General features: G+C 40.4%; 1 protein-coding gene across 3 annotated transcripts in view; it reads left to right on the top strand.

The window, feature by feature from the left end:
• The window catches only part of BLVRA (biliverdin reductase A), a 38,263-nt gene extending 15,910 nt beyond the window's left edge, over positions 1-22,353 (top strand). Inside the window, exons 1-8 of one of the 3 annotated variants that reach the window (XM_063129318.1) lie at positions 5,239-5,345; positions 8,306-8,441; positions 9,003-9,129; positions 11,518-11,637; positions 12,229-12,326; positions 14,166-14,273; positions 16,138-16,309; positions 19,625-22,353. In XM_063129318.1, coding sequence (XP_062985388.1) covers positions 9,011-9,129; positions 11,518-11,637; positions 12,229-12,326; positions 14,166-14,273; positions 16,138-16,309; positions 19,625-19,898 — 891 coding nt within the window. In that variant the 5' untranslated portion in view covers positions 5,239-5,345; positions 8,306-8,441; positions 9,003-9,010 and the 3' untranslated portion in view covers positions 19,899-22,353. Of the gene's footprint in view, positions 1-5,238; positions 5,346-8,305; positions 8,442-9,002; positions 9,130-11,517; positions 11,638-12,228; positions 12,327-14,165; positions 14,274-16,137; positions 16,310-19,624 lie in introns of those variants that run through there. The other 2 variants (XM_063129333.1, XM_063129327.1) reach the window with 2 other exon arrangements.
• The last annotated feature ends 1,857 nt before the right edge of the window (positions 22,354-24,210 follow it).

The raw sequence follows: 24,210 nt of genomic DNA, 5'->3' as shown, positions 1-24,210 counted from the left end.
AAATTCAATCACTAGAGAAATTGCAATACCAGGTAAACAGTCTGAACTAGTGAAGATGGCTCTGAGTTTAGTTGAAACCAGAATCCCAAGGCCTTCCTTAGAGCGCCCTCCCCTAGTACTTGGCGCTGCTTTTAATGAGTAGGTTGCAAAGCCATTCAATTCCAGTTCCTCCCTTATCCAAGTCTCCTGTAGCAGTAGGATATCATGACTGCTAATGAAATCCTGTAAAGATGGATCAGCAGTCTTGCTCTGCCAGCCTGCGACGTTCCAAGAAAGCAATGTTAGCTGTGAATTCTGATGGCATAAATTTGGTCAATCCAGGGTATACTGAGTCTTTCCAACAGGGGAACTCAAAGGGCTACACATTACTATGGGAGCTGCAGAGTTCAACCCTTTCAGGCTCAAACCTTCAGGGTTTGGCAAAAGAGTCCTCTGGACCATTTTATGAGGAGGTTGTACATCGGCTTTTCCCATGGAGATAGCCCTACTACTCTCATGGGTCTGATCCTTTTCCCTAATTGATCCTACTACGCCAACTTCATCCTCAGCAAGTTCAATGGCCTCCATAAGTGGACTCAATTTACTCACATTTGAAACTATTGGAAGATATACATTAGGTAGGTGTCCTCCTATCACAGCTGCTTTCTGAGGAGAACCAATTTCTGCCACATCCAGCTCTCTCATCTCAAGCCAGGTTAATTTGGAGGCAGTTGCTGTTTTTGCAATAACAAGATCTTTAGGGGTATAGTCAGGATCACGTTTTCAGGTAAGTGGATTTATCTCTACAGTAACCTGTTGTCGTGGAGGGCATATCTTTTCGCCCAAAGCTCTCAGCTCAGCACACTCCCAACTTTCCATGTTGTTCACTTGTTGGTCTATTACTGGACTCTCTATGGTTCGATGGACCTCCCCGTGATCACTTAGGCTTCTTTGCCCCACCTTCATTTTTACCAAATGTGATTTTAAGAAATTGAGTCTATCAACAATTTCATTTTGTGCATCATGGGATAGAGCAGAGAAGGACTCTAGTAACTTCTGCTCTTCAGCATCGAAGGGTACTTCCCTCTTATGTGATGTCAGCCTTTGTCCATAGTCGACAGAATGTAAAAGTTCTTGTGTCTCTAAATCGCTCGAGCGTTCATGGATAGAAGGGTTGTTCCCTGCACTATCAAAGTCAATTAGGTTATTATGATTGGATGATTCCTCAATTTGAGCACTTTTAGTATGTATGGGCAAGTGGGGACCCAGAGGAAGGGGAGGTGCCCAGTTCTCAAATAATCTAGAAACTAATATACCATGCTTACTTAATAGGCCCCTACAATCATACACTATCTTAGCTGAACTCCAACTGCAAAATGTGACTACTGCACGAGCATGAAAGACATTGAAATATAAGTATTCAACCCTTATTAGGTCCTCTATTGAAAAGAAACCTGGAAGAACCAGTTCCAAAATTTTGTAAAAATGACGTTTACGTTCATTTTGTAATAAAATCCCCTCTGGTTTTGGATAGTTTGATAAGACTAATTTATTTTGATTCATTACTAGTCTCCAGGTACAATCTTTTACAATTGTCTTTTGAGGTATTTTGGTTTCTGTCAGGATTTGAGCCCATGGGTCCTGCATTATAGGGCTCTTCCTTATAAAATCCTGCTTTTGAGATGGTGTAAACACTGGGGTCTGGGTTAGGTTCCCCATAGCAGTCTCTGCGTAGTGTTTGTTGTCATTTTGATTTACCTTGCTTTTCATAGGGGATTTCTCCATATTCTGGTTGGAATTCAATTTTAAGCTGTTATCAAGTATTTGAAAGACTCTCTCTCCACGGCTAGAAGTTAAGTGTGTATCTAGATATCAAAAATTACAATGAAGTTGTTTGATAGCAGTGCCCCTACTTACTTGTACTTGAACTTACACTTTCAATTCCTGGCAACCAACATTTATCTTTGCACCTGGCTTTTTAATTGCAAAGCTCCTTCACAACTCCTCCACAGTTCAGTCCCCGGTGCCTTTATCACCCAAGCCGGAGACGTTGCCCTCTTCCACTGAAGCTCTGGTAAATATTCTCTAGTTAAACTATGAGTATGGAAAACCTTTCAGCCCTCCTGACCCCTGAAGGAGAGATAAAACGCTGAGCTTCTGAAATCTTGTTAGCCAGCGTTAACTTTCAGATTTGAAGGAGGAGATAGTAGTTAAACAGTCAGATACCAGAGTGGACTCCCACACTCCAACTCTCTCGTAGCTTCAAACTTCAAAGGCAAGGCAAAGAAGTAAGCAAAAGTAGAATTAAAACAAGTAAAATTAAAACCTTCCTGGAGCTCCAAAAGGAACTGTTGCTGCTGCAGGCGCCATCTTGAGTCTCTCCTATATTGTATTTTATATTATGGTTTTATACTGTTGTTTTATACTTGAATTGTCTTAATTTTGTAAACCGCCCAGAGAGCTTCGGCTATTGGGCAGTATAGAAATGCAATAAATAAATAAATAAGTAAGTAAGTAAGTAAATAAATCTTTAACAGTTGTATAGAAAAGGGAATTTCGGCAGGTGTCATTTCTATGCAAGCAGCACCTGGTGAAATTCCCTCTTCATCACAACAGTTGAAGCTGCAACTATTGTGATTAAGAGGGAATTTCACTAGGTGCTGCATGCATAGAAATGACACCTGCCGAAATTCCCTTTTCTACACAACTGTTAAAGATACAGGAGCCCTGTCCTCCTTTGTATAGGGTCACCCTAAGTAATACTAGTGCTTATTTATTTTTGAGATGACATTAAATTGAACACCTGTCCTGTGAATATTATAATAGACATGACTATCTGTTGCATCTTGTGATGCATTTTTAATTTAATATTTGTGCTTGTGGTGTTAGTTTCAGTTTTATTATCTGATGGCGGAAATCAGCTCAGAATACATAAGGTCCTTATATTAGCTATTTGATGTTGAATCGTTTCAATATCTGACAGCTGTCTTCTGCATATGGACACTTGTGCTGTGGCCTCAGTGTGGTGTTCACAATTGTTTGCACCTATCTATGAGGCAGTGTCTTATATGCATTGCTACAAAAATAGCTATCACCTGCTTGTGTCTCTTTGGCTAGGTTGCTGTGCTGGCTATTAACAAACATTCAAACTCCTCAGGGCAAAGATGCTAGCACCTTTTACTTTAAGAACATTTCTTCTCCCCTCCCACTGCATATAAAAAGGATGTCATTTCTGTGTCAGAAGAGTGCTCAATCTAAACATTCCGCACAGCATTCTCTTTCCAAAATGGTCCGGTTAAAGACAGAGAAGTCTACTAAGGATGAATTCTCCCCCTTGCTCTCTTTCCCAACTATCAGTTTTCTATGTTATCATGATAACATAGATAATAGATATCACAGCTCTAGTCTTAGGCTAGCCTCTATTATTTTACTGCTCCGTAAACCAGTATTGAATATGGAGAGCCAGAGGGGGAGGTTATACCTAAATAAATATTTGAGTGCTACGATTTCCCTCTGGTGGTTCATGTACCACATAGCAAGCATCTTGTCATCTCAATTCAAATTAGACAGGCTTCTCTAGGTTCAATTAAGGATATTATTAAAGCTATATAGAATTCTTAATCAAACAAAAAAGGTGTCTGATTTCCAGATAGTAAGGCAAAAGATCTCTTACAAGTATCGATTTTTAGAATTGCCTTGAAATTTTGGATCGATGTAATTAAAGCAATTGGAAAAAAATATAGAATATAAGTTAATAGATCCCATATTTCTATTATTTGATAGTTTGGATGGGTTAATACTGTATAAATTTAAGAAAATGATGGGCAATATGCTAATTTCTCCTTGAATATAAGTCACCAACATCTGCAAGAAACAACTTCCATCACTAGAACATTAGACACGAAATATATGTCTAAGATAATGCATTATAAAAAGTTAAGGGAAGAAGGTGTAGCAACACACACACACTCCAGTTAATTAGATTGTTGCCAGAAGTTACCTAAGGAACCAGTTACCTAGGGAGGTTGTGGGCTCTCCCACACTGGAGGCATTCAAGAGGCAGCTGGACAACCATCTGTCAGGTATGCTCTAGGATGGATTCCTGCATTGAGCAGGGGGTTGGACTCGATGGCCTTATAGGCCTTTTCCAACTCTACTATTCTATGATTCTAAGTTTATTCAGCACTGGAAATAAAGAACAAATTATTAGAATGTTGGAAAAGAGAATTTGGAAATAACGTGAACAAATAATATGACAATAAGAAGCCTGAGTGTAATAGTATTTGTTTGGAGCTATTTAGAGTAGATCCATTGAAAGTGGGGAAACGCTTGAGTGGAGCATTCCAGAGACTCTGTGGGCCTCACAAAGGCCCAGGAGCTACATGTGGCCTGCAGGTTGCCCACTCCTGTGGGTTGGGCTTGTGCTGTGTAATGCACCACCAGCCCCTGGATTTGAGAATAGAACGGCCCTTAAGAATATAGAAGTGGGCCATGCCTCTCTTTGAACTGGTTTGTGTATCACACCCTTCAAAGTATATGAAGAAAACCTTCAGTGCATCAGATTGCCCCTGTCAATTTGCAAGATGCCTGTGGGTGCAATCCTGCCCCTACAGAAAACCAATGGCAAAATTCCCCTTGATCTTCTAAGAGCAGAATTGAAACCGCTGTATGCTGACTTAAACTGCCTCTGAGCTCATTTTATTTTGTATCTTGGGACTTTTTCCTAAATTAGTAGCATAACTCTCCCTGATCATAAGACATTTTTCTGATTCATAAACAATGTTCTGCATTTTACCAGTCAGAAATTTTATATGTTCCCCCAGCCGCCCCGAATTAGCAGTACTTCCTGAAAGTACTTCCAATGAGACAAACCATTTTTAACAAACTGGAGAGAGCTGTTTTAGTGGGGAGGACGGGAAGCCCTTTGAAATGTTCCTGCTTTTATTACAGCCAATAACGCTTTAGCAATTAATTAGAGGAACAGAATTCAAAGAGTTGAAAGGAAAAGGGAGAGGTTGTTATTGAAAGCTATTTCAACAAATCAAGTTAGACTTTCACCAGAATTTTTTTAAAATTCTAGTTTCATTTTGAACCACAAACGGTTCTTCCGTAATTCCTATTTGATACTCAGTTACTGGTTTTGACCGATAACAACGCAGTTAGTTTTATCTTGAGTAGCAAAAGCATTTCTGCCTTATCTGTACGATACAGAAAAGGTGGAGAAAATATTTTTTTTCAAAGCAGAGGCATATCATCCAATACTGCTACTCGAACCATCTCCTCGCATGCTGCTATAGGTAGGAAGGACACTTTTTGTGGTCTTTGAACTCAGACTCTTATAAAGGTTTCTTCGTCCCACCTCCTAGGTATGTACTCAGTTTTACCCCTGGCTTATACTTCTTCCTTCTGCTGGAGGAATGAACGGAACGTTACAGAGGTCAAGTACAGACAATTATTTACAGGACTGATAATTTTCATTGTGCATCTCTCTGACTATTTTACCACAGCTTTTATCACACATCAGCACCTGATGTGTGATACAATTCTCCTTATCTTTTACCAGGATGATACAGAGAACTGAAAAGGAGAACAGGGCTCCTGTATTTTTAACAGTTGCATAGAAAAGGGGATTTCAGTAGGAGTCATTTGTATCCATGCAGCACCTGGAGAAATTACTTCTTCATCACAACAGTGAAAGCTGCAAGAGCCCTGCCCTCTTTTTACCTGGTCAAGAGGGCAGGGCTCCTGCAGCTTTAACTGTTGTGATGAAGAGGAAATTTCCCCAGGTTCCCCATATATACAAATGACACCTGCTGAAATTTCCTCTTTATCACATCTGTTAAAGATGCAGGAGCCCTGTCCTCCTCTCCATATGGTCACCCTAGAACTGCACATTCTCAGGCAAACTGAGAAAGTAAAAAAGTACAGGAGAACTGTTGATGTGTCTGCTTGAACAAAGAAACTGAGAAGTCTTTAATCTGTTAATATAGTACAAGTAAGTGATTGGAAAACGGAAGCTTCCTAATTTATAAAGGTCAAGTTACTTTGTAGGTATTATTAATGGAATAGAAGTGGGGAAATGCAGGTTAAGAAGTGGTGAGGAAATATATACAAAGTCTAAGAGAATATATTGGGCACAATTCTGCTAAAGTTAAGCAATTTTCAGCCCCATTGATTTAAATGGGGGAGACAAAGGCTGCAATTTTTTATGTACTTAGCTAGGCGTACAACCCATTGAACTCAGTGGAACTTAAGGTTTGAACAAACATGCATAGGATTGCTCTGTTGGACTGTTAAACTGTTAAATCAGTTTAAAATATCCTTTACTTGAGGAATGAATTATCTTGCCAACATCCAGAAATAGCATTGTACTTAAAACACTCCAAACACACTTACTAGGAAGTAAGCCCCATGGAACACATTGGGATTTATGTCTGTGTAAAAATGAATAGGATTGCATTGCTTATCCCACTTACCACCCACCCCATTAAGATCAATAGGATATAACCTGCTTACATTTGGTTGGATTGTGACCTTTGTTTATAGACATGGGGCATTTCTACACTAGCCATTTATCCTGGGATCATCCCTGTGCATGCAAATGACACACAGGCAATCCTGGGAGCAGGCAGGGATGATCCCTCCATTCTCCTGGGATAATCCTTAGGTTTTCTATATAGATCGTTGAAATGTCCATCCTAGATCTTCTGATAGTAGTAGCAGAGAAGTCCATTCATTCTTAAAACAATTCTCTTAAAAGCAAAGGGCGAACTCAGTTGATACCTGAGAGTTACAATCCAGCCTATGGTACCATTGCTGTCCCTGGCTTGGCCATCCACACAAGGATGGCCCGTCTAAATGCAACTTGTATGTGTAAAATCCAACATGCATAGGACTCAGTGGTGTGTCTGATTCTCAGGAATCCATTATTCATGAATCTGTTGTGGGACTGAGCCCTATGAGTGTTAGACTTTACACACACAAAACATATTGAGATCACAGAATAGTAGAGTTGGAAGGGGCCTATAAGGCCATCAAGTCCAACCCCCTGCTCAATGCAGGAATCCATCCTAGAGCATACCTGACAGATGGTTGTCCAGCTGCCTCTTGAATGCCTCTAGGTAACTGGTTCCATTGTTGTACTGCTCTAACAGTCAGGAAGTTTTTCCTGATGTCCAGCTGGAATCTGGCTTCCTGTAACTTGAGCCCGTTATTCCATATCCTGCACTCTGGGATGATCGAGAAGAGATCCTGGCCCTCCTCTCTGTGACAACCCTTTAAGTATTTGAAGAGTGCTATGTCTCCCCTCAATCTTCTCATCTCCAGGCTAAACATGCCCAGTTGTTTCAGTCTCTCTTCATAGGGCTTTGTTTCTAGACCCCTGATCATCCTCGTTGCCCTCCTCTGAACACGCTCCAGATTGGCCATCCCATGTGGATAGGCAGGAACAGTGGACGGTAGTGGGGAGTAACACACCTCTAACATGCAAGCGACAAATTGTCACTTTCAATTATTGTCTGGCCTGGCTCATGGTGAGTTGCTACCACAAGAGTTCTTAATCACATCTCTTCTCAAGGAAGGGAACATTTTGAGCAAGACCTGCGGTTTAGTAAGAGGCGGCTATTTGTTAATAGATAGTACTTAAATCGTCTATGTTTATAATAGACACTGTTTTAAAAAATATAATATTTTTAATTATATTAATATTATAATATAATATTATATTCATAGCCTACAGAGAGAAAAAGATGGTCCCTAGGTTATGAGGTATAGGAAATGGTTATTAGTTATAAAGGTTTTGGGAACTTTTTTTGAATAATTTATTATTGAAAAGAGGATGCCTATTTATTTTAAGTATAATGCTGCTATTTCAGGATGTCAGCAAGATAACTCATTCCTCAAGTAAAGGATATTTGAAATTGATTTAACAGTTTTAAAAGTATAAGCATATATTTTTAAAAACCTTATTTGAAATGGATCAATTTTCTTTGTGAAATAGCAGATAGCTGGTCCGTAAAAGAACATTCAGAATGTTTGTTGCTCCTAATTGTAATGGAATTTTATTAAGAGTCTTTTCTATGTGATGGGATTTTATTAGGAGGTCAGTATACGACCTGGAATGTAACTGATAAGGACAGTGTAGGTGAAGAAATTATCTTTGAGAAACACTCAAAGTGCTGAACAAGCTTTTGTATGAGATAAGAAGTAGAGAGCAGTTAACGCATGCATAATAGTAACCTAGTCTTATCAATATAAGCTGTAACCGGATTTGTTAAACTCATAGAATGATCAATGACAACATTTAACCTATATATTTTGCTAACAGAAGCTGGGCGGCTGGTGTGTCAAGGAGACTTGGCTTCAGCGAGTGGTCTGTCTTACCGATAAGAAATAAAAGCCGTTTGGGTAAGAAAGCAACCTGAGTCGTGTTCGGTGTTCTGAAATTCCACGATATAAGAAAGGTACTGCCCTACTGTAGGTGTGTTTGTTTGTGAAGATGTTTATATAATAATGTTAACAATGCACTTTTATAAGGCTATGAACATGTCAATCTCTTGTAAAAAATGTTGTTTATCTTAGAGAGAGAACCCAATTATTGATTAGTATTTATTAAGTAATGCTGGGAGTTGGAGGACTTTTTTCTGTCGAAACATACATAGGATTATACCCTAATTCTGTTTTTCTTAGGTTTCTTATATCTAAACAATATCCCTGCTGGTCAAAACAGTATCCCTGCTGGTCAAAATGTGCATGCGTTTGATTTTTAAAGTTTAATAATGCATTTTTCTTGCATATGTAGATTTTGTTTCCTGTTTTACATTGTTATGGGGCCATCCTTCCAGATATTAAAAAGTATTAAATGAAATTAGAGCTGAAAGAACGCAGCTCTTTAAACAATTAGACCATCTGGATAGCTAGCTGCAGTTCTGTGATAACGTAACAATAATGGGAGAGAGGAACAATTTTGTCTAAACCTTTCGCATTTGTTCAATTTCCCCCTCCGTCCTTCCTGTTTCATATAGGATCTGCGATGTTTGGGACTGTGGTGATTGGTATTGGAATTGCTGGATCTGTGCGGATCAGAGACTTGCTAAATCCTTTGCCTTCCAGTCCTGCAGAGCATCTTAAACTCTTGGGCTTTGTGTCTAGGTGAGAGAGCTTCATTAGGGGGGGTTGAGAACAATTTTGTAGTGACACAAATGTATACATTATGTTGACACTGGCTCCCAAGGATTTAGAACAGGGGTGCAGAATCTCTTTCAGCCTGAGGGCCAAATTCTATTTTGGAGAAGCTCTTGGGGGGCCACATTCTAATGCAGGGGAGAAGGCAAAAGGTGTGGAGCCAAAACACCAAACATACTAGCCTATCTTAGCTTAAAGCTCTTGCTACCTATAACTAAGCCTTAGGTGAGGCATTTCAAACATTTAGAATGGAAACAAAAGCCTTGAAGATACCAAAGGCTTGGTGGCTGGGGGGAAGGACCTTCTGGGGACCTCTAGAGGGCTAAATGTGGCCCCCAGGTCTGAAATTCTGCACTCCTGCTTTGGAACACTGCAGCTCTGCCCTGATTGGTTGGTTTAAATGTCAAGATTCTATCTTGGAACGGCTAGTGGCAGTTAATTGAAGGAAAAGGGAGGAAGCTGGACTGAGAGGGTGTTGTAGCCATAACAACTATTCTGTGGGAAATCGTATCAGTGGTTGTAATGAAATATCAAGTATTTAATGCAAAGTAGTCTCTTGCACTACCCACATAAAATATTACCTCCTACATTTACACCTCCATTGAGAACTAGGATTCACTAGTTCCATTTTTCCCTAGCAGAATTCTTAATGTGCCCCTTGCCATTCCACAATCTCTTCGAGTTAATGCTGCTTAACCTTCTCAAGGGAGTGAAGAAAATATGAGTGAAAAGGTTTGTGGGCATTTTCAGGACTGCTGCCGTTTTGCTACGGCACTGTTTCCAATTTCGAAAGACCAAAACAAACACATGTTACAAAATGTAGAACAGCAGAGTTCCCTCAGGCTGATGGTTCCTTCAGAAGCTGACAGCGTGAGCTTCTTGCCCTGGGCGTCTTCACCTGCCTTCCCAGAGGGCACACAGGTCTTAAGTAGCCCCAGGGAAGCTGAGTAGGGGGCTGCCCCAACAGTTCTCTCAGGCTGACTCAGTGTCTCTTCAGGAGCTAATGATACAGGCTTCTCAGCTTGAGTTTCCTCACTTCATCAGAGTTTACATGCATTTCACTACGCTCTCTCCATTGCCTGAGCATCTGAGCTATTTGTGCAGCCTCAAGTCCACATCTGTTGTTAACTGTAAAACTCCATACATTTAGTATAGATTATTTATTTATTTTATAGATGTATATACTATTTACATATTTTTAAAATATCTAAATGTTTTTACAAAGCAGGCTTAATACTGTAATATATACAGTAAAGGAAGGCTATGTATTCATATATCATACTTAAATTTTCTATGTCTATAATATTGGGATCCCCTTGGGGTCAATAAGCATTATGAATAGATGGGATCAGTATTATTAACTTCAACTATTTTTTCTGCCTCTTCAGTTGCTTGAGGTAACTGGCATGCATTTAAGCTTGTAATATTATAATGCAAAAGAATGCCAAACCCTGCATTGCTACAATACTAATTAAACAGTGAACAAATAAAAAGTCCAAAAAATCTGGTCATTACCACCTGAAGGTTTTCCTAAACAAATATTTTATAACTTATTTATTTATTACATTTCTATACCGCCCAATAGCCGGAGCTCTCTGGGCGGTTCAAAAAATTAAAAACATTCAAAGTATAAAACAACGGTATAAAACCATACTATAAAATACAATATAAAAGCTCAACCAGATAAAAACAGTAGCAATGCAAAATTACAAATTTAAAACACCAAGTTAAAATTTATTTATAAACTGTTAAAATGCTGGGAGAATAAAAAGGTCTTCACCTGACATCTATTGTAAAAGCCGGGAGAGAGGGAGAGGCAGCCAAACTCTCTTCAGACTAAGGTCACAGCTAGACCTAAGGTTTATCCTGGGATCATCCAGGGTTCGCCCCTGCCTGAGCACTGGATCCCCTGTGTGTCTCCTAGATGAACAGGTTGACCCCTGGACTATCCAGGGACAAACCTTAGGTCTAGCTATGGCCATAGTTCCATAGTCCCAGAGATACACTGGTAGAGACTTCATTCCTTGTTGGAGATGTCTCAGCCTCATGCAGTAAGGATGATGGACTTGGGGTCCTTAAAGATAATGTTAATAGGCAAGGGGTCTTGTATGAGAAGAGACATTCCTTTTCCATATTACTGATGGTGCATGGAAGCAAACTGATTCGTGCAAGAATACCCAGTAAATCCATGGCTGAGCCAGAACTTCAATGTGGAGCTCCCGGTTCTAGATGCTAAGATCTAGATTGTTCTTTTCCAGGAGCTCTCATTGCTTTCTTTTTGCATGTTTGTTGTACCATATCAGTAAAGTTCACCATGGGCATACATTGATATACTTTTGTTTGTGCTGAAACTAGGAGATCTCTAGGTGATGTTCAAGAAGTCAAGCAAATTAGTCTACAAGAAGCTCTGGACAACAAGGAGGTCCAGGTTGCCATCATCAGCACAGATAATCAAAACCACAGTGAGAGTGTCAGGTACTACCTTTTGAGGTTTCTAGCATCAAAATGCCATTAGAACATCTATTCATTCTCCATCATTCCAGAGTATCTCATAAAATGGAATGACTTAGAGCCAAATTCTTTTAGTAGTTTGTATTAAGGCATTATACTCAAGGGCAAAATACAGATTTCCTCATCAATTAACAATGGTTCATGTGCATTTTCTCAGCTTCCAAAATTATAGAAGTGGGATTTTAATTTTTCTTTGTCACCTCTTCTATATATTTCATCTAGAAAAACAGCAATATAAATGAGGCTGTGCCATTCTCAGTTGATGTGAATTGCTTGTATGTCCTAGAGTACTTGGGTCCTAGAGTAAATGTAAAGTAAAAATTGGTCCTTGGTGTCTAGAAATGCTCCCTGCTTCCATTAAAGTTCACTTCAAATGGTAAATGTGTTTGAAATTGGCTGTATTATAGTGGCTGCAATTAAAAAGAAACCAAGAAACCTGGGAGCTGTAGTTTTGCAAGGCTGCTAAGAATAATTTGGGAACACCTAACTGCTTTGAGCTTCTCAAAGGAAGTGCAAGATATATAATTGTAACTTATATCCATTTCCTTCTGCAAGGATGTTCCTAGAGGCTGGAAAGAATGTCCTTGTTGAGTACCCTATGGCACTGTCTGCAAAGGTAGCACATGAGCTCTGGGAGATGGCGGAACAGAAAGGTAATATGTGAAATTGAAGTCATAGGGTGCAGTCCTATCCAGATGCCTGTCACCCTCCAAATCTGGATGCTGATGGAAACCCTATAGAAAGCGCGAGGAGTGTGGAGGTGATTGTCGCCTCTGCACTTCTCCCACTCTTCATTTTTTCTAGACAGGCTTTTTTGCCTGTATAGCTAGGGCTTTGTGGAGGTGGGGGGAGGAACCTGGAGAGGGCTGGGGATAGCTTGTATCCCTGTTTCCTGAGTCCCCTCCCCTCCATGCCCACAGAACCGCCCTCTTTCCATCCTCTCTGAGGTTGCTTTTGTGAGCTCAGAAAGACAGCCAGCACAGTTCTCTCTCTGCTGGCTATAAGGGTGAGGGGGTGGGGAGCTTGGACTCCTGGGTCCAAGATCAGAGGGCTGTCTCTGACCATGAATTCAGGAATTGAAACTATGTTATGGCCCCCAAAGGCTGCCTAGTGGCCATCGGATTTGTCTCTTAATTGCTTCAAATAAGTGTTTGGCACCATGGTTTTGCTGCTTCGTAATTTAGAGTGTATGATCCAGGCAGGGTGGCACAATTGCAAAGGTACCCTATCCTGTAATGATAACTGCACAGAAAGAAGAATTCTGCAAGTATTGTTTTTTCTTCTGTTTCAGCATCCTAATGTAAGAAAATACATAAATACTCCTCTCTGTGAAACTAGTAAAGACACAGTGATCTTGTCCAATTATTGCCATAATGGAACCTAGATATTTCAAATGGAGAGTTTCTTTTTTTAACAGTAGGGAGAAGATTTGACTCCTATTGGGTGATAAGGGTAAACATATTACATATGAGGTATCTATGTTTGTCTTCACAATCCAATGTATTAGATGCAAATTTATTATACAAAATGGGATTCAACGTGGTGGGGATCATTCATCTTAAAATGTATCAATCTAATTATGTTGCATGTTTGTGGTGATCAATGGTTTTTAGCAAATACATTTGACCGACTGACTGACTGAATATCTCAAATGGGGAGTAATAGGGAGTAGATGTGATAGAAAATGGATAACTAGAACACACTCCTTACTGCAGAAAGATCACACTCTTGGATCCAGGCAATACCTCTTTCTGCTTCTATTTCTAGGAAAGGTTAAAAGTATATTTCAGCTTTCCTAGAAAATACATGCAGAAAAATATTGTATGATGAGTGGTACAAGAAGTGGTATTCATTATTTCCATGTCTTCCTTCGCTAGTGTATGCTGTACAATCCCTTGTTTCATAGTAACAGTTTTTCACACAAGCAAATGTCAATGTAAAGAATATCCTCCCCCCCCTTTTTTTATTTTGAAAAAAATGAAGGGGGTAGATGGGGCAGTTCAAGAGGGGGCACTGCAGAAGAACATATTTTGGAGCAGGCCTGCACAACTTGTGAGTTGCCATCCATCTATGTTGGATCACATGATAAGCCCTGTGTGTTTGTTGCCCACCTGGATTCAAAAACAGGGAAGTTATCAAGCAGCTGACAGGCCATTATATGTTGCTGATGGGCTATGTTTTGTATGTTGGTTTCATAAGTTGTATAGACTTCTTCTGTACGGTGTTGTTCCTCAGCTTACTGAAGTACAAGCAATGGAATGTGTAGCTACTGCCTCATTGTAGGGTTGTCAACTCCCTTACCCAAAAGGATTTTACCAACTGTGTGGCAAGGAGAAGTTCAAAGCATGCAACTTATCCCATGCTCATGGATAAAACTAAAAGCACTGACAACCATGCCTTGGGGCCCACTGCTATTCCTAAGTGTGGATCATTTTTTGAACCTCATTTGGCACATTATAATCTCATTAAATCTGCATTTGTTTAAATGGCAGGTAAAATCCTCCATGTGGAACATATTGAACTACTGACAGAGGAGTACAAACAGCTGAAGAAAGAGGTGGCAGGGAAGGAGCTTGTGAAGGGAACATTACACTTCACAGGTCAGTTGTTAGAGACTGTCTGATTTAATGTGACTCTAATCAGATTCATGGCCAGTGTTTCAGACTTCATTCATCCACCCATCCATTTCTTGAAGGGATTGTTGTGGGCCAGTTGTGTATTTTTATCCAATTCACCCAGGTGTTCCATCCTTCCTCAAGCTTTTTCAGCTTTTGGCCATGTGGAAATGATCTGCCATCGAATATCTAGCCTCTTTGGAGGACACACTGGGCTGTTTCATTCCAGGCACACAAACATTCAAGCATAGTAGCATCTGAGTGGGTATGTCTAAATGGCAAAACACAACTTGATTTGCTAGATGAGAGTTATCCATAGCATAGGGGTGTGAACTAGGATAATGTGAGTGCTACAACTTCCATAGGCTGATTATGTGGCCTTGGCAAAGTGACTGTGATCCTTCACAGATGTAACACTTTACCATGGTTTGTTTTCCATACCATAGTTAAGCATTATATCTGAATATCTAAAACATGGTTAAAGGCTGACCACAAACTAGGATGTGAAGCCATGGTTGGAAGTGGGTTTATAAATCATGGTTTGTGTTGTCTGTAACTCACCTGCACTGAGCCGACCATGGATAAAGCAGTTTCCCTGCCTCTCAGCTTGGGAGGTGATAAGTAGGTCTTGCTGGTATCTCCCTATACATGCCCTCCATGGACAGGACTTCATTCTGCAAGCTAAACCATAGTTTTACTCTATGGCTATGTTTGGATCTTACGCTAAACCATTGATTTAGCATTATATGAACGAGTCTCAGGCTCCTCAGCTCTTCTTTCCTACTCCACTTTGGCTGCAAAGAGAAAACCAGAAGCTTTCATTTCCATGCTTAACTAACTGCAATTTAGTGATATGTTTGAACCCAGTCAAACTGCAGTTAGACTTAGCTATGGTTTACTGGCACATACCACTTTCAAATGGTAGTTTATGAAGTTAGCTTGTTTCAATAAACCATAGTTAAGCTTAATCACAGTTTTGGTTTTGGATATAATGCTAAACTGAGGTTAACTGAAATATTTAGCATAACATCCAAACTGTGCTTATGTTTGAAATCTCAACCAGGTTTAAGGCCAATAAACCAGGTTTAGTGTTAACCATGGTTAAGCATTACATCTGCAACAATCCTACATCTGAACCTCCATTCCTCATCCATAAATGGTGACCAACCACAGAGAGTAGGAGTGAAATAAACATTCTAAAACACTTGGAAATGCACCATCATCATCAGCATAGCATTAATTGAAAATAAAACACACTGTTCTCTAACATCTTGCTACAGTGCACCTAGGCAGAGTATAGGCATGCAGCAGAATGAGGCTGTTCATTGGATTGTACTACTTCAAACTACAGATGGGGAAGTAGGATGTTTGAATGCCAGTTTCAGAAGCAGTAAGCCTATATACACCAGTTGCTGGGGAACACTGGTGGGAGGGTGCTATTGCACCATGTCCTGTTTGTGGGTTCCTGGTCGACAGCTGGTTGGCCACTGTATAGACAGAATGCTGGACTGCATGAACCCTTGGTCTGATCGTTTGTTCCTCAATGTAAAAAGAAACAAAAACAAGTCCCTACAAACAGCAAACTATGACATCAATGAGAAAGGTTGCACCATCCCTTTGCCAACCATGCTGGTTTTCTATTTGCAAAGAAGATTTAATGTGCATTCCACCACCCACCACCCCAACTTCAACATGAAGTGATGATTCTATTCTACCACCTGCTATTTGTGTAGACCAGGCCTTAGCAATTCATCTGTCTATTTTATAATACAAACATGTCCACTCAAAAATGTTTTAGAATGCATTTTTTCCACCCATGCGTTCCAAGTCCTTTTCGTCATTTCTAAAGGTGGCCCATTGGATGAAGAACGTTCAGGATTTCCAGCATTTAGTGGAATTGCCCGCCTGTCTTGGCTGGTTGACCTTTTTGGGGACCTCACTGTCACATCCGCCACGAGGGAAGAGCAGAAAGAGAAAAATTACTCCAGAATGACTGCACATTTTCAGACTGCAAACAACAGGTTGGTCTCATTCAGTTACAGAAAATGTCAATTAACCATAACTTTCTATTTTCTCATAGATAACACAGCCCTAGTGAAAAGAAATTATTTCCCCCTTCTTATGTAATATAGACATGACTGCAATGGGACATGATTCTAGCTCAGCAGCATTTTCTGGGAGCCAGGAAACAGTTTAGCTTTGATATACTGAATAGAATTCATCTTTTATCATTGGAAACTATGACTGTAGTTTTCCCACACAAATCGAATTAGGTGTTCTTTGTACTTTTCTTGGAAGCACATGGCTAGTTTTGTTTTACTAAATCCCATGTTCCATGCACCTCTATGATGTGTATCTCAGTAGCTTTTGTCCTTGATTTACACACTATCACTGGACAGTAAGGCCAATCTGTTAGGAATGGTAGCAATGCATAACAATCTAAATATGCTGGCTAACACCCTATCTGAACCCCACTGACTTCATCAGGGAACTGGAGACAAGATGTCCTTCCAAAACGGTCACTTAAATTGAGCCTTAGGATAAGCAGCAGCAGCAGTTCTAAAGCAATACCCATTGTGTCAAATAGTATGGATAGAACAGTGTAAATCTGAAATGGTCATGTTTAACTTCTGAAAGAAAGAGGGACTGGAAATTATACATTTGGAAATTATACCATCTGATCTAGAGGTCTTTCCCTCCTAATCTCAGATGAATATGGGTTGGCAATGAGGACCACACTGCTGAGCCAGGTGTTCTCTTTATCTCTGGTGGTGAATTGGTCCTAGGTATGTGCAGTAAGCCCCCTCACCATGCAATAAAAAGGCAATGGGCAGTCTCCCTAAATCACCCCAGGTAGTTCTGCAAATGATTAAGCAGACGGACTAAGCAGAGTTCAGGTATTCCATCAATATCAGTGGCCAGAATTCTCACCAGGAAGAACTGACCTTATGCAAGCAAATGAAATATATTGGGGCTGCTGGTGAATGGCAACTGATAAAAAAAGGGAGGCAGTATGTTTGCAAATAAGGTTGCCAAGTGACCAGAAAAAACTGACCTGTTATGCTGTTGTGCCTTTAATAGCAGCCTGATATACAAATATTAGCAGATTTATCTCCATGCTGTGGAAAGATTCCCCAGCGTATTTCTGCCAACGACACTGACTGATTGAAAAGTTGCCACTGTTGAGTGTTTGGTTTCATTGGATAATTAAAACAGCTGTTCACAAAGATCCATCAATATTAAATCATGTCATTAGGTCATCTGTATTATACAAGTGGATCCTGCAACAACATGTTGCATTGTATCTTCACTTCCTTTCAAGCACGGTCCTACTCAGAGCTCCTGCCAGTAAAGCAGCCATGCCTGCCTCCAGGGTACAAAGTGGTCATGCAGGGCGTTCTGCTTCCCCTCTCCTGTTTTTCTGTTTTTCTTTTCCAACTAACAAATCATCATTCCATGGCTATTGAGCATGCTTAGGCCTCGATGACCTCTTTTTATTTTTGTCATTGCCCCTTTAGGCTTTGTATTTATTTGTACTACTCTGCACCTTGGGATTCTTCCCAGGCATATTGGGATGGAGCACAATGTGGGAAAGGTTGGGATGCATGTTATGAGGCAAAGGGTGAGTGTGGGGGTGACAAGGGAAGGGATGGGAGCATGCACAACAAGGGAAGGGGCACATGAGCCACAGGGTCCGCAGCTGAGAGCAGCTGATCATCCTCTGTTTCGCCCTCAGAGTGAACCAGCAGGTGGATGGCTGCTCTCTCATTGTGGCATTTGCCAGAGTGAGACTGGCAGATGCCACAATGAGCACCTTCTGTAGCACCCACTGGAGGTGGGGGCTGGGGGTGCAATTCGTCTCTCCTCCCACTCCACTGCTTCACCCGTTCTCATGGGAGGGCCAGCTCTGGTTGAAAATCTATGAAGGAAGGGTAAATTGTCACTTTGGGATTAGGACCTCTTGCTGGGCAGGATAATGACTGGGAAGAGGTCCTGGGTAAAACTGCATCTAGATCCTAGAGACAGAAGGGTATGTGAACTACTGGCAAGGAAGGAATGGCCATGCAAGGGAGATCTGGAGGGCTGCGGACTGTTGGCCAGAAAGCTAAGACTTCCTAAAGCTAGACTTGAGAACCTGGCATGCAGGATTGTCACCTTGCAACTCAAAGGGAGCAAAAAGAGCCCAAAGAGCAGTGGACTGAATTGAGATGAATTTCATGTCTTGATTTTCCAAGCTGCAGGCTTCTAGTTCAAATATATTTCCTTCAGTAAAAAGCAGCAATTCCGTCACTTTTCATAAAAGATAAAGAACACCAGCAGGTGGTGCTAAGAAGTGGCAGCAAGAGTCTAGCATACCATCTATTCATGCATTTTAATAAGCCACACATGATTTTTCAAAGCAGGTCTTAAAAATTGCTGCATATACCTGTGTCCACCTTGTCTAGGACAGGGAAATTCCCAGTGTTGTCATTTCAAAGCCCATAGAACCCTATGCAATCAGCTTCTGAAAGTCATGCTACCCTTTTAGTATTTGGCTGATATACATAGCGTTCCGGGTCTACTCTGTTGCTGAGCCAGGTTTCCCTTTGGCATAATTCCAGTGACGTCAATGCATTTGCATTAGCAGAATATTTGGCTAGCTCTCATTTATGTCTTGAGGTTTTTTTTAGGTGCCTGGCTGTGACAGAGCCCTGGATTTCAACAAGCTTAGCACAGGAGTATTTTATATGAGTGAAGGGAAAGCTTTTGTATACATTACAAATATATTCTTGTAATATATACAAGAATATATATTTCAAGAATATATATTCTTGAACGCTTTCAAGGAAATTGATTTGCTGTGAAGTATTCTAAGCTTGGGAGAAGCTATTATTGTTCTGCTTCTTGGTGTCATGGGGAAGTGTGGGGAACAGAGGCAGCCAGGATTTGTGAATTTGATCCTAGTTTCTGTTTTCTTATCTAGAACCTGTTATCAATAAGGGGGTGGAAGGTTTCTGCCATCTCTGTGCCATCTCTTTGCTAGATCTGTTCTAAGTTTCATGGATTGTCAGGCGTCTTTTGTCCCGTCATCCACATATTGATGGAATCAGATTTTTTTTTAGGGATGTACGAGAATTTCCTTCCATTTGTGCAAGTGTGGATTTCCCACCCAAAAAGGAAAACAACAGTCTGCAGAATGTGCACCTCAGAAAAAAAAACCCTGGTCCGCTGCAGAATCCCACATCCCTAGATAAACACATCTTATTTAGATGCCTTTCTTATTAGCAAGTCTTTGGGATGTTTTACAATTTCTTCCTCTCCTTTTAATCCTTCCTTTTCCTTTGTGTGTAATCTAGGCCTCTGACTTGGATTGAAGAAAGGGCACCAGGGCTGAAACGGAATAAAACTATCAACTTCTGCTTCAAAAGTGGATGCTTGGAGAGTCTCCCTGAGGCTCCCCGTTCAGCAGTTGGCCTCTTCATGCAAGACCTGATCCTCTTTGCCAAAAAACTGTTGGGTCAGGTCTCCAAAGACGATCTGGACGCTGAGAAAAGGCGGATTCTGCTGTGTCTCGGCCTTGCTGAAGAGATTAGGATGCATTGCGAGCGGCCAACAAAAATCTACTCTTGAAACTGCTTGAGAGTATGAGATCAGTCACTTAGAACTACTGCTGCTTCTTGTGCTGCAAACATTTTTTCCCCTACAGTTTTCTTCTAACTTGCCAGCCTTACATTCAAACCAGTCAGGTTTTCTAACAAATTTGGGCCATTTCAAGGGTTCTATGTCCCTTGCAGGTTTCTTTTAACCTTGTGAAACAAGATAGTGTACAAATATTGCCTATTTTGGTGTGTGACATCTTTCTAATTAAAAGCTAGTAAACAAATAGCTGGATGCATTGCTTCTGCTGGAGAAGGTAGGGTGCCCTTTTGACAAATTATATTCTCATGGAATAAAGGCGTTGTGTGGGCTTCCTCTACAAATCCTCCTTATCTCCAAAATATGGCTATGGAATTTTTGGATTCTGCCTAGATGTTTCTGCATATAGAATTTAAAATCTAAATAGACTTTGACCTGTTGCACAACTCTAAGCCTATTGTGGGCTTCTTCTCTTGCAAATGCTCCTGCAAGTTACTCTGTTGTCTGAAAACAATTTCTGATGGCAGAACTACATGAAAGGCGGTAGTCCTAAATTGAGCTTTTCTGCCCTAACCTGCATAATGTTTAGTCGGACATATTCATTACATTTTCCCAGTCCTGCCCTATATTATTCATTGTTGCTGGGAGGAGTACACAAATGATACCAATGAGTCTGACTAGATGTTATGGGAAGTGACACCAGAGCTGTTCCTGGGACTACTATTTTTGTGGCAACCCGGTCTCACACTTCATCGTACACATGTTCATAAAATGCAAAGTTATGTCTCAGTTTTAATTTGGCTTAGAGATCAAAAATTGTCCTTCAACCAGGTTTTATGTGGAGTTTGCTTAATTGCCTTATGCCGAATTGAAATATGAAATTCCAGAAAAATATGTTTTGATCCAGTTCATTTCCTCTTTGGGGCTAATTTAATCTTAACTTGGTAAGATTAACTTGGGACAATGTTGTGTAGTCAATATTTTTTTATGGGAGTGCCTCCACATGGCAGCAAGTGGGAATGATCACATCAAGGGTCTTAATTGTTTCCACACTATTCCACTAATGCGATAAATACCAAGTGTCTCCATGTTGGGGACATATTTGTAAGAACTGCCACACAAAATTGATCCGATAGCCTTGTAATGACTCTGTTAAATCCTAAATTCTGATTGCCCCTTGAGTCCTTCCCTTCCCTTAATATTTCATAGAGTTACACAGTAAACACTGCTACTGTGAGGTCTGAATTTGTATGTATTGAGGGTGGGTGACCTAAGAAGCATGTATAAAAAACGTTTAAACTCTTGGCAATAATAAATATAGCCACAGTGATTACATAGATCTAGTTGGGCCCTAAAAATGGACATGCATCATATAGTACTGGGATTATTTTTGGTTATTGTATGCTAGTGTTATGGCTTCAGAAAGTACAAGAGGGAAGGAGTTTCAAATTATACTGAACTAAGAATGTATACTGCATTGTCTGAGATTGTGCCTTTCATTTTGCATGGCGCGATGTTCTTTACACCTATTACAGCCTTGCTTCTATTTTGTGCTAGCTAAGCATCTTCCATAAGTGCTATCATGAAAATAATTATTTGGGAGAAAGTTAATTGCTCGATTCCACTTGGAGCTCTGAATAAGATGGTATTTTAGGTGGCTTTTCATAGACCCTGTTAGATCAGCCATTGATAACTACTATACACTTTTGAGCTCCATGACTGTCAAATAGGCGCCTGATCCTATATTTGTGAAAGATGGAAGAAAGCCTCCCAATCTCATTGAACTTGAACTCAAAATGAATGTAGTCAGAAATCTTCTGTGCACAATATACTGTTTTGTGTCCAGGTGGTTATTTTCTTTCTTTCTTTTAATTGACTTTCTGACCTTAAGAACTACACAGTTTCTTTGTAAAGGGAGAGGACTGGTTGTTTCGCTTTTATCAAGTACATGTGGAAGCTGAGCTGTAGGATTTTAATGCAAAGGAAGAAATAATTGCTATGCCCAGAACAGGATTACCTCCACTATAGGGTAGAACACTGAAGCTACGTTAATACCGCTCTTGCCTTTTCTCTTGCATCTGACTAAGATCAGCCCAAGTCATTTTTGTGCCTGAAGCAAAACTCAAATCAGCAACCGCCCTACACAAATTATGATGGGGCAGAATCACTGAGATGTTCTTCTGTTCACATCTCACTGAAACACTCAATAACATTATAGTGTCTCACAGGTGGAAGTGAGGCAAATTGATGGCTACTGTAGACTTTAAATGGCCACCTCCTCATTAATGTTTTCTTTTCCCTTTTTTTTCTTAAAGCCACTTCTGTATGAACCTGTTTTCATGGGATTCTTTGTTATGTAACGCCATCCTCAGAAACATGACTTTGTTGATGCCTTGTGCTTTAATATTGTTTACGCTGCCTTGACTTTAATAAAGTTATCAGAGCTCAATTTGTTTTCATTTTTTTCAACCTAACAACCTGATATGCCTCAATTAATAAATGACTACGTCCTGAAGTGCTATACAACTTCCTATACATTGTATTCAGAACCCACCCTGACTTTAATCAATTAAATGTCATAATTGATGCATCATACTCTTCCTTGATGACTCTACAAGTACTGGGGTTTAGTCGTATGTTTTGCATCTTTCCCCCCCTTTTTAAATAATTCTTAATCATCATGCATTTTTCCTGCTTCTTCACTCTCCCACCCCTGCCAAATCCGAAGTGGGTTGAGTGATATATTTTTGATAAATTTCAGACCAGATATTGGCTGGGTTCACACAACACTCTAACCAACTGTGGGTTGCGTTTGGGAGTGACCAATGTGAGGATAGTGTTCTGTGTGGGGAGCATTTTTCCTGCCTACAATCAGAAAAGTACCCATGCTCATAACCCACACTCTACAGAGTGGATTACAAGCCTCAGGGTGGCTTACCATGTTGTGTGGCAGGCTCCCTATGGGTAAATTTAGCTGCCTGGAGTGGCTGATGCTCTAGCTTGCTTAGGCAAACTCTATGTGTGTTATCTCCAAGAGATGGCTGGAGTGGTCAGCGTGACCCCATTCCTGCCATGGTAGCCGCTAAGATATGCAGTCACAGCAGCGGGAGGACAACGGGAAGACCATGGTGAGAGGAGGGGTAAGGGAGCCACATTGCCTGGCATGAAGGGGGGGATGACTTCTCATGGTTTTCTTACCCTTCTCTGCTCCGTGGTTCTGCTACCCACCCACCCACCCACTTCACCCCCATGATCATCTGAACAAGCCCATTGTATTAGTTAGACTTGTGCAAGAATGGTATAATTCACAAGAGTTAATTGCAAACTATTTTGGTAATTATGCATTGAAGTCTTATCTGCTCTTGGTTCTGTAATCACAGTTATCAGTTCAGAGCTGCAAATCTTACACAGATGTAGTGAAAGAGAGTTAAGATGGTCCACTTGTAGAAGCCCACTATATTTTGCCACTCTCTCAGCTGAACATTTTTGAATACATTTTCCATGTGGGTTCTAAACAGAACAGAATTTGTATGTTTCTAATTAGAATGAGCAATCTTCTAGCCTCTACAGTATCTTTATTTTTAACTCGGGGGGGGGGATCAATGAATCTCGTGGGCGATGATAGTTTTGAGTAAACTTATTCACAAAGTCCAATAGTGCTATCACTTCACACACTGAGAGCTTCTCTAAATGAGCACTTTATTGCATGCTTGTGCCTGGCCACTCATGGAACTTTGTGGGGCCATTACATGGTGTTGTCAATGTCCAGGACATCTCTCGCACTATCTCCTCAGTAATCTCACTGTAAAAGAGATCGGAGATAATGTGGTATTTAAAGTTATTGCTGGAATATCGCAGGATCTCCCCAGTGTGATGTTGCACTATAAGCCTGTCACTAGATGGTGCTGTCTCTTTAAACACAATGGAGCCTTGCTGAGAACAGAAGATTTCAATTCAAAATCACAAGGTCATGTGTAAAGGAACACATTGTGAGGGTGGCAAGACAGCAGAGGATGAAAGCTCTGTTAAGCATTTTTCCTATGGGTAGAGAAGCTCCAAGTCTTTGCCTGATAATAAGTACATTCTGCTTAGATGCAGAAGTGTATACTTATTTAATTTGCATCACCCTTCCTGTTCCTCCACTTTTTTCTTTAGTTAGACTTGATTTTTCCTTTGTTTTGATTCTTCCTTCTCTTCGCTTTGCCAAATAGTGCATTCTTCCTTTGTTTCTTAACCTATATTTGTACATCAAATGTTGTTCTGTGTACTTTGATATAAATTGTAATAAGATCCAGGTTGAAAAATG

The sequence above is a fragment of the Elgaria multicarinata genome, chromosome 1 (assembly GCF_023053635.1).
Source record: "Elgaria multicarinata webbii isolate HBS135686 ecotype San Diego chromosome 1, rElgMul1.1.pri, whole genome shotgun sequence".
NCBI lineage: Eukaryota > Metazoa > Chordata > Lepidosauria > Squamata > Anguidae > Elgaria > Elgaria multicarinata.
Note: the sequence above shows the minus strand (reverse complement) of the source record. Positions and strands in the feature narration are given on the sequence as shown.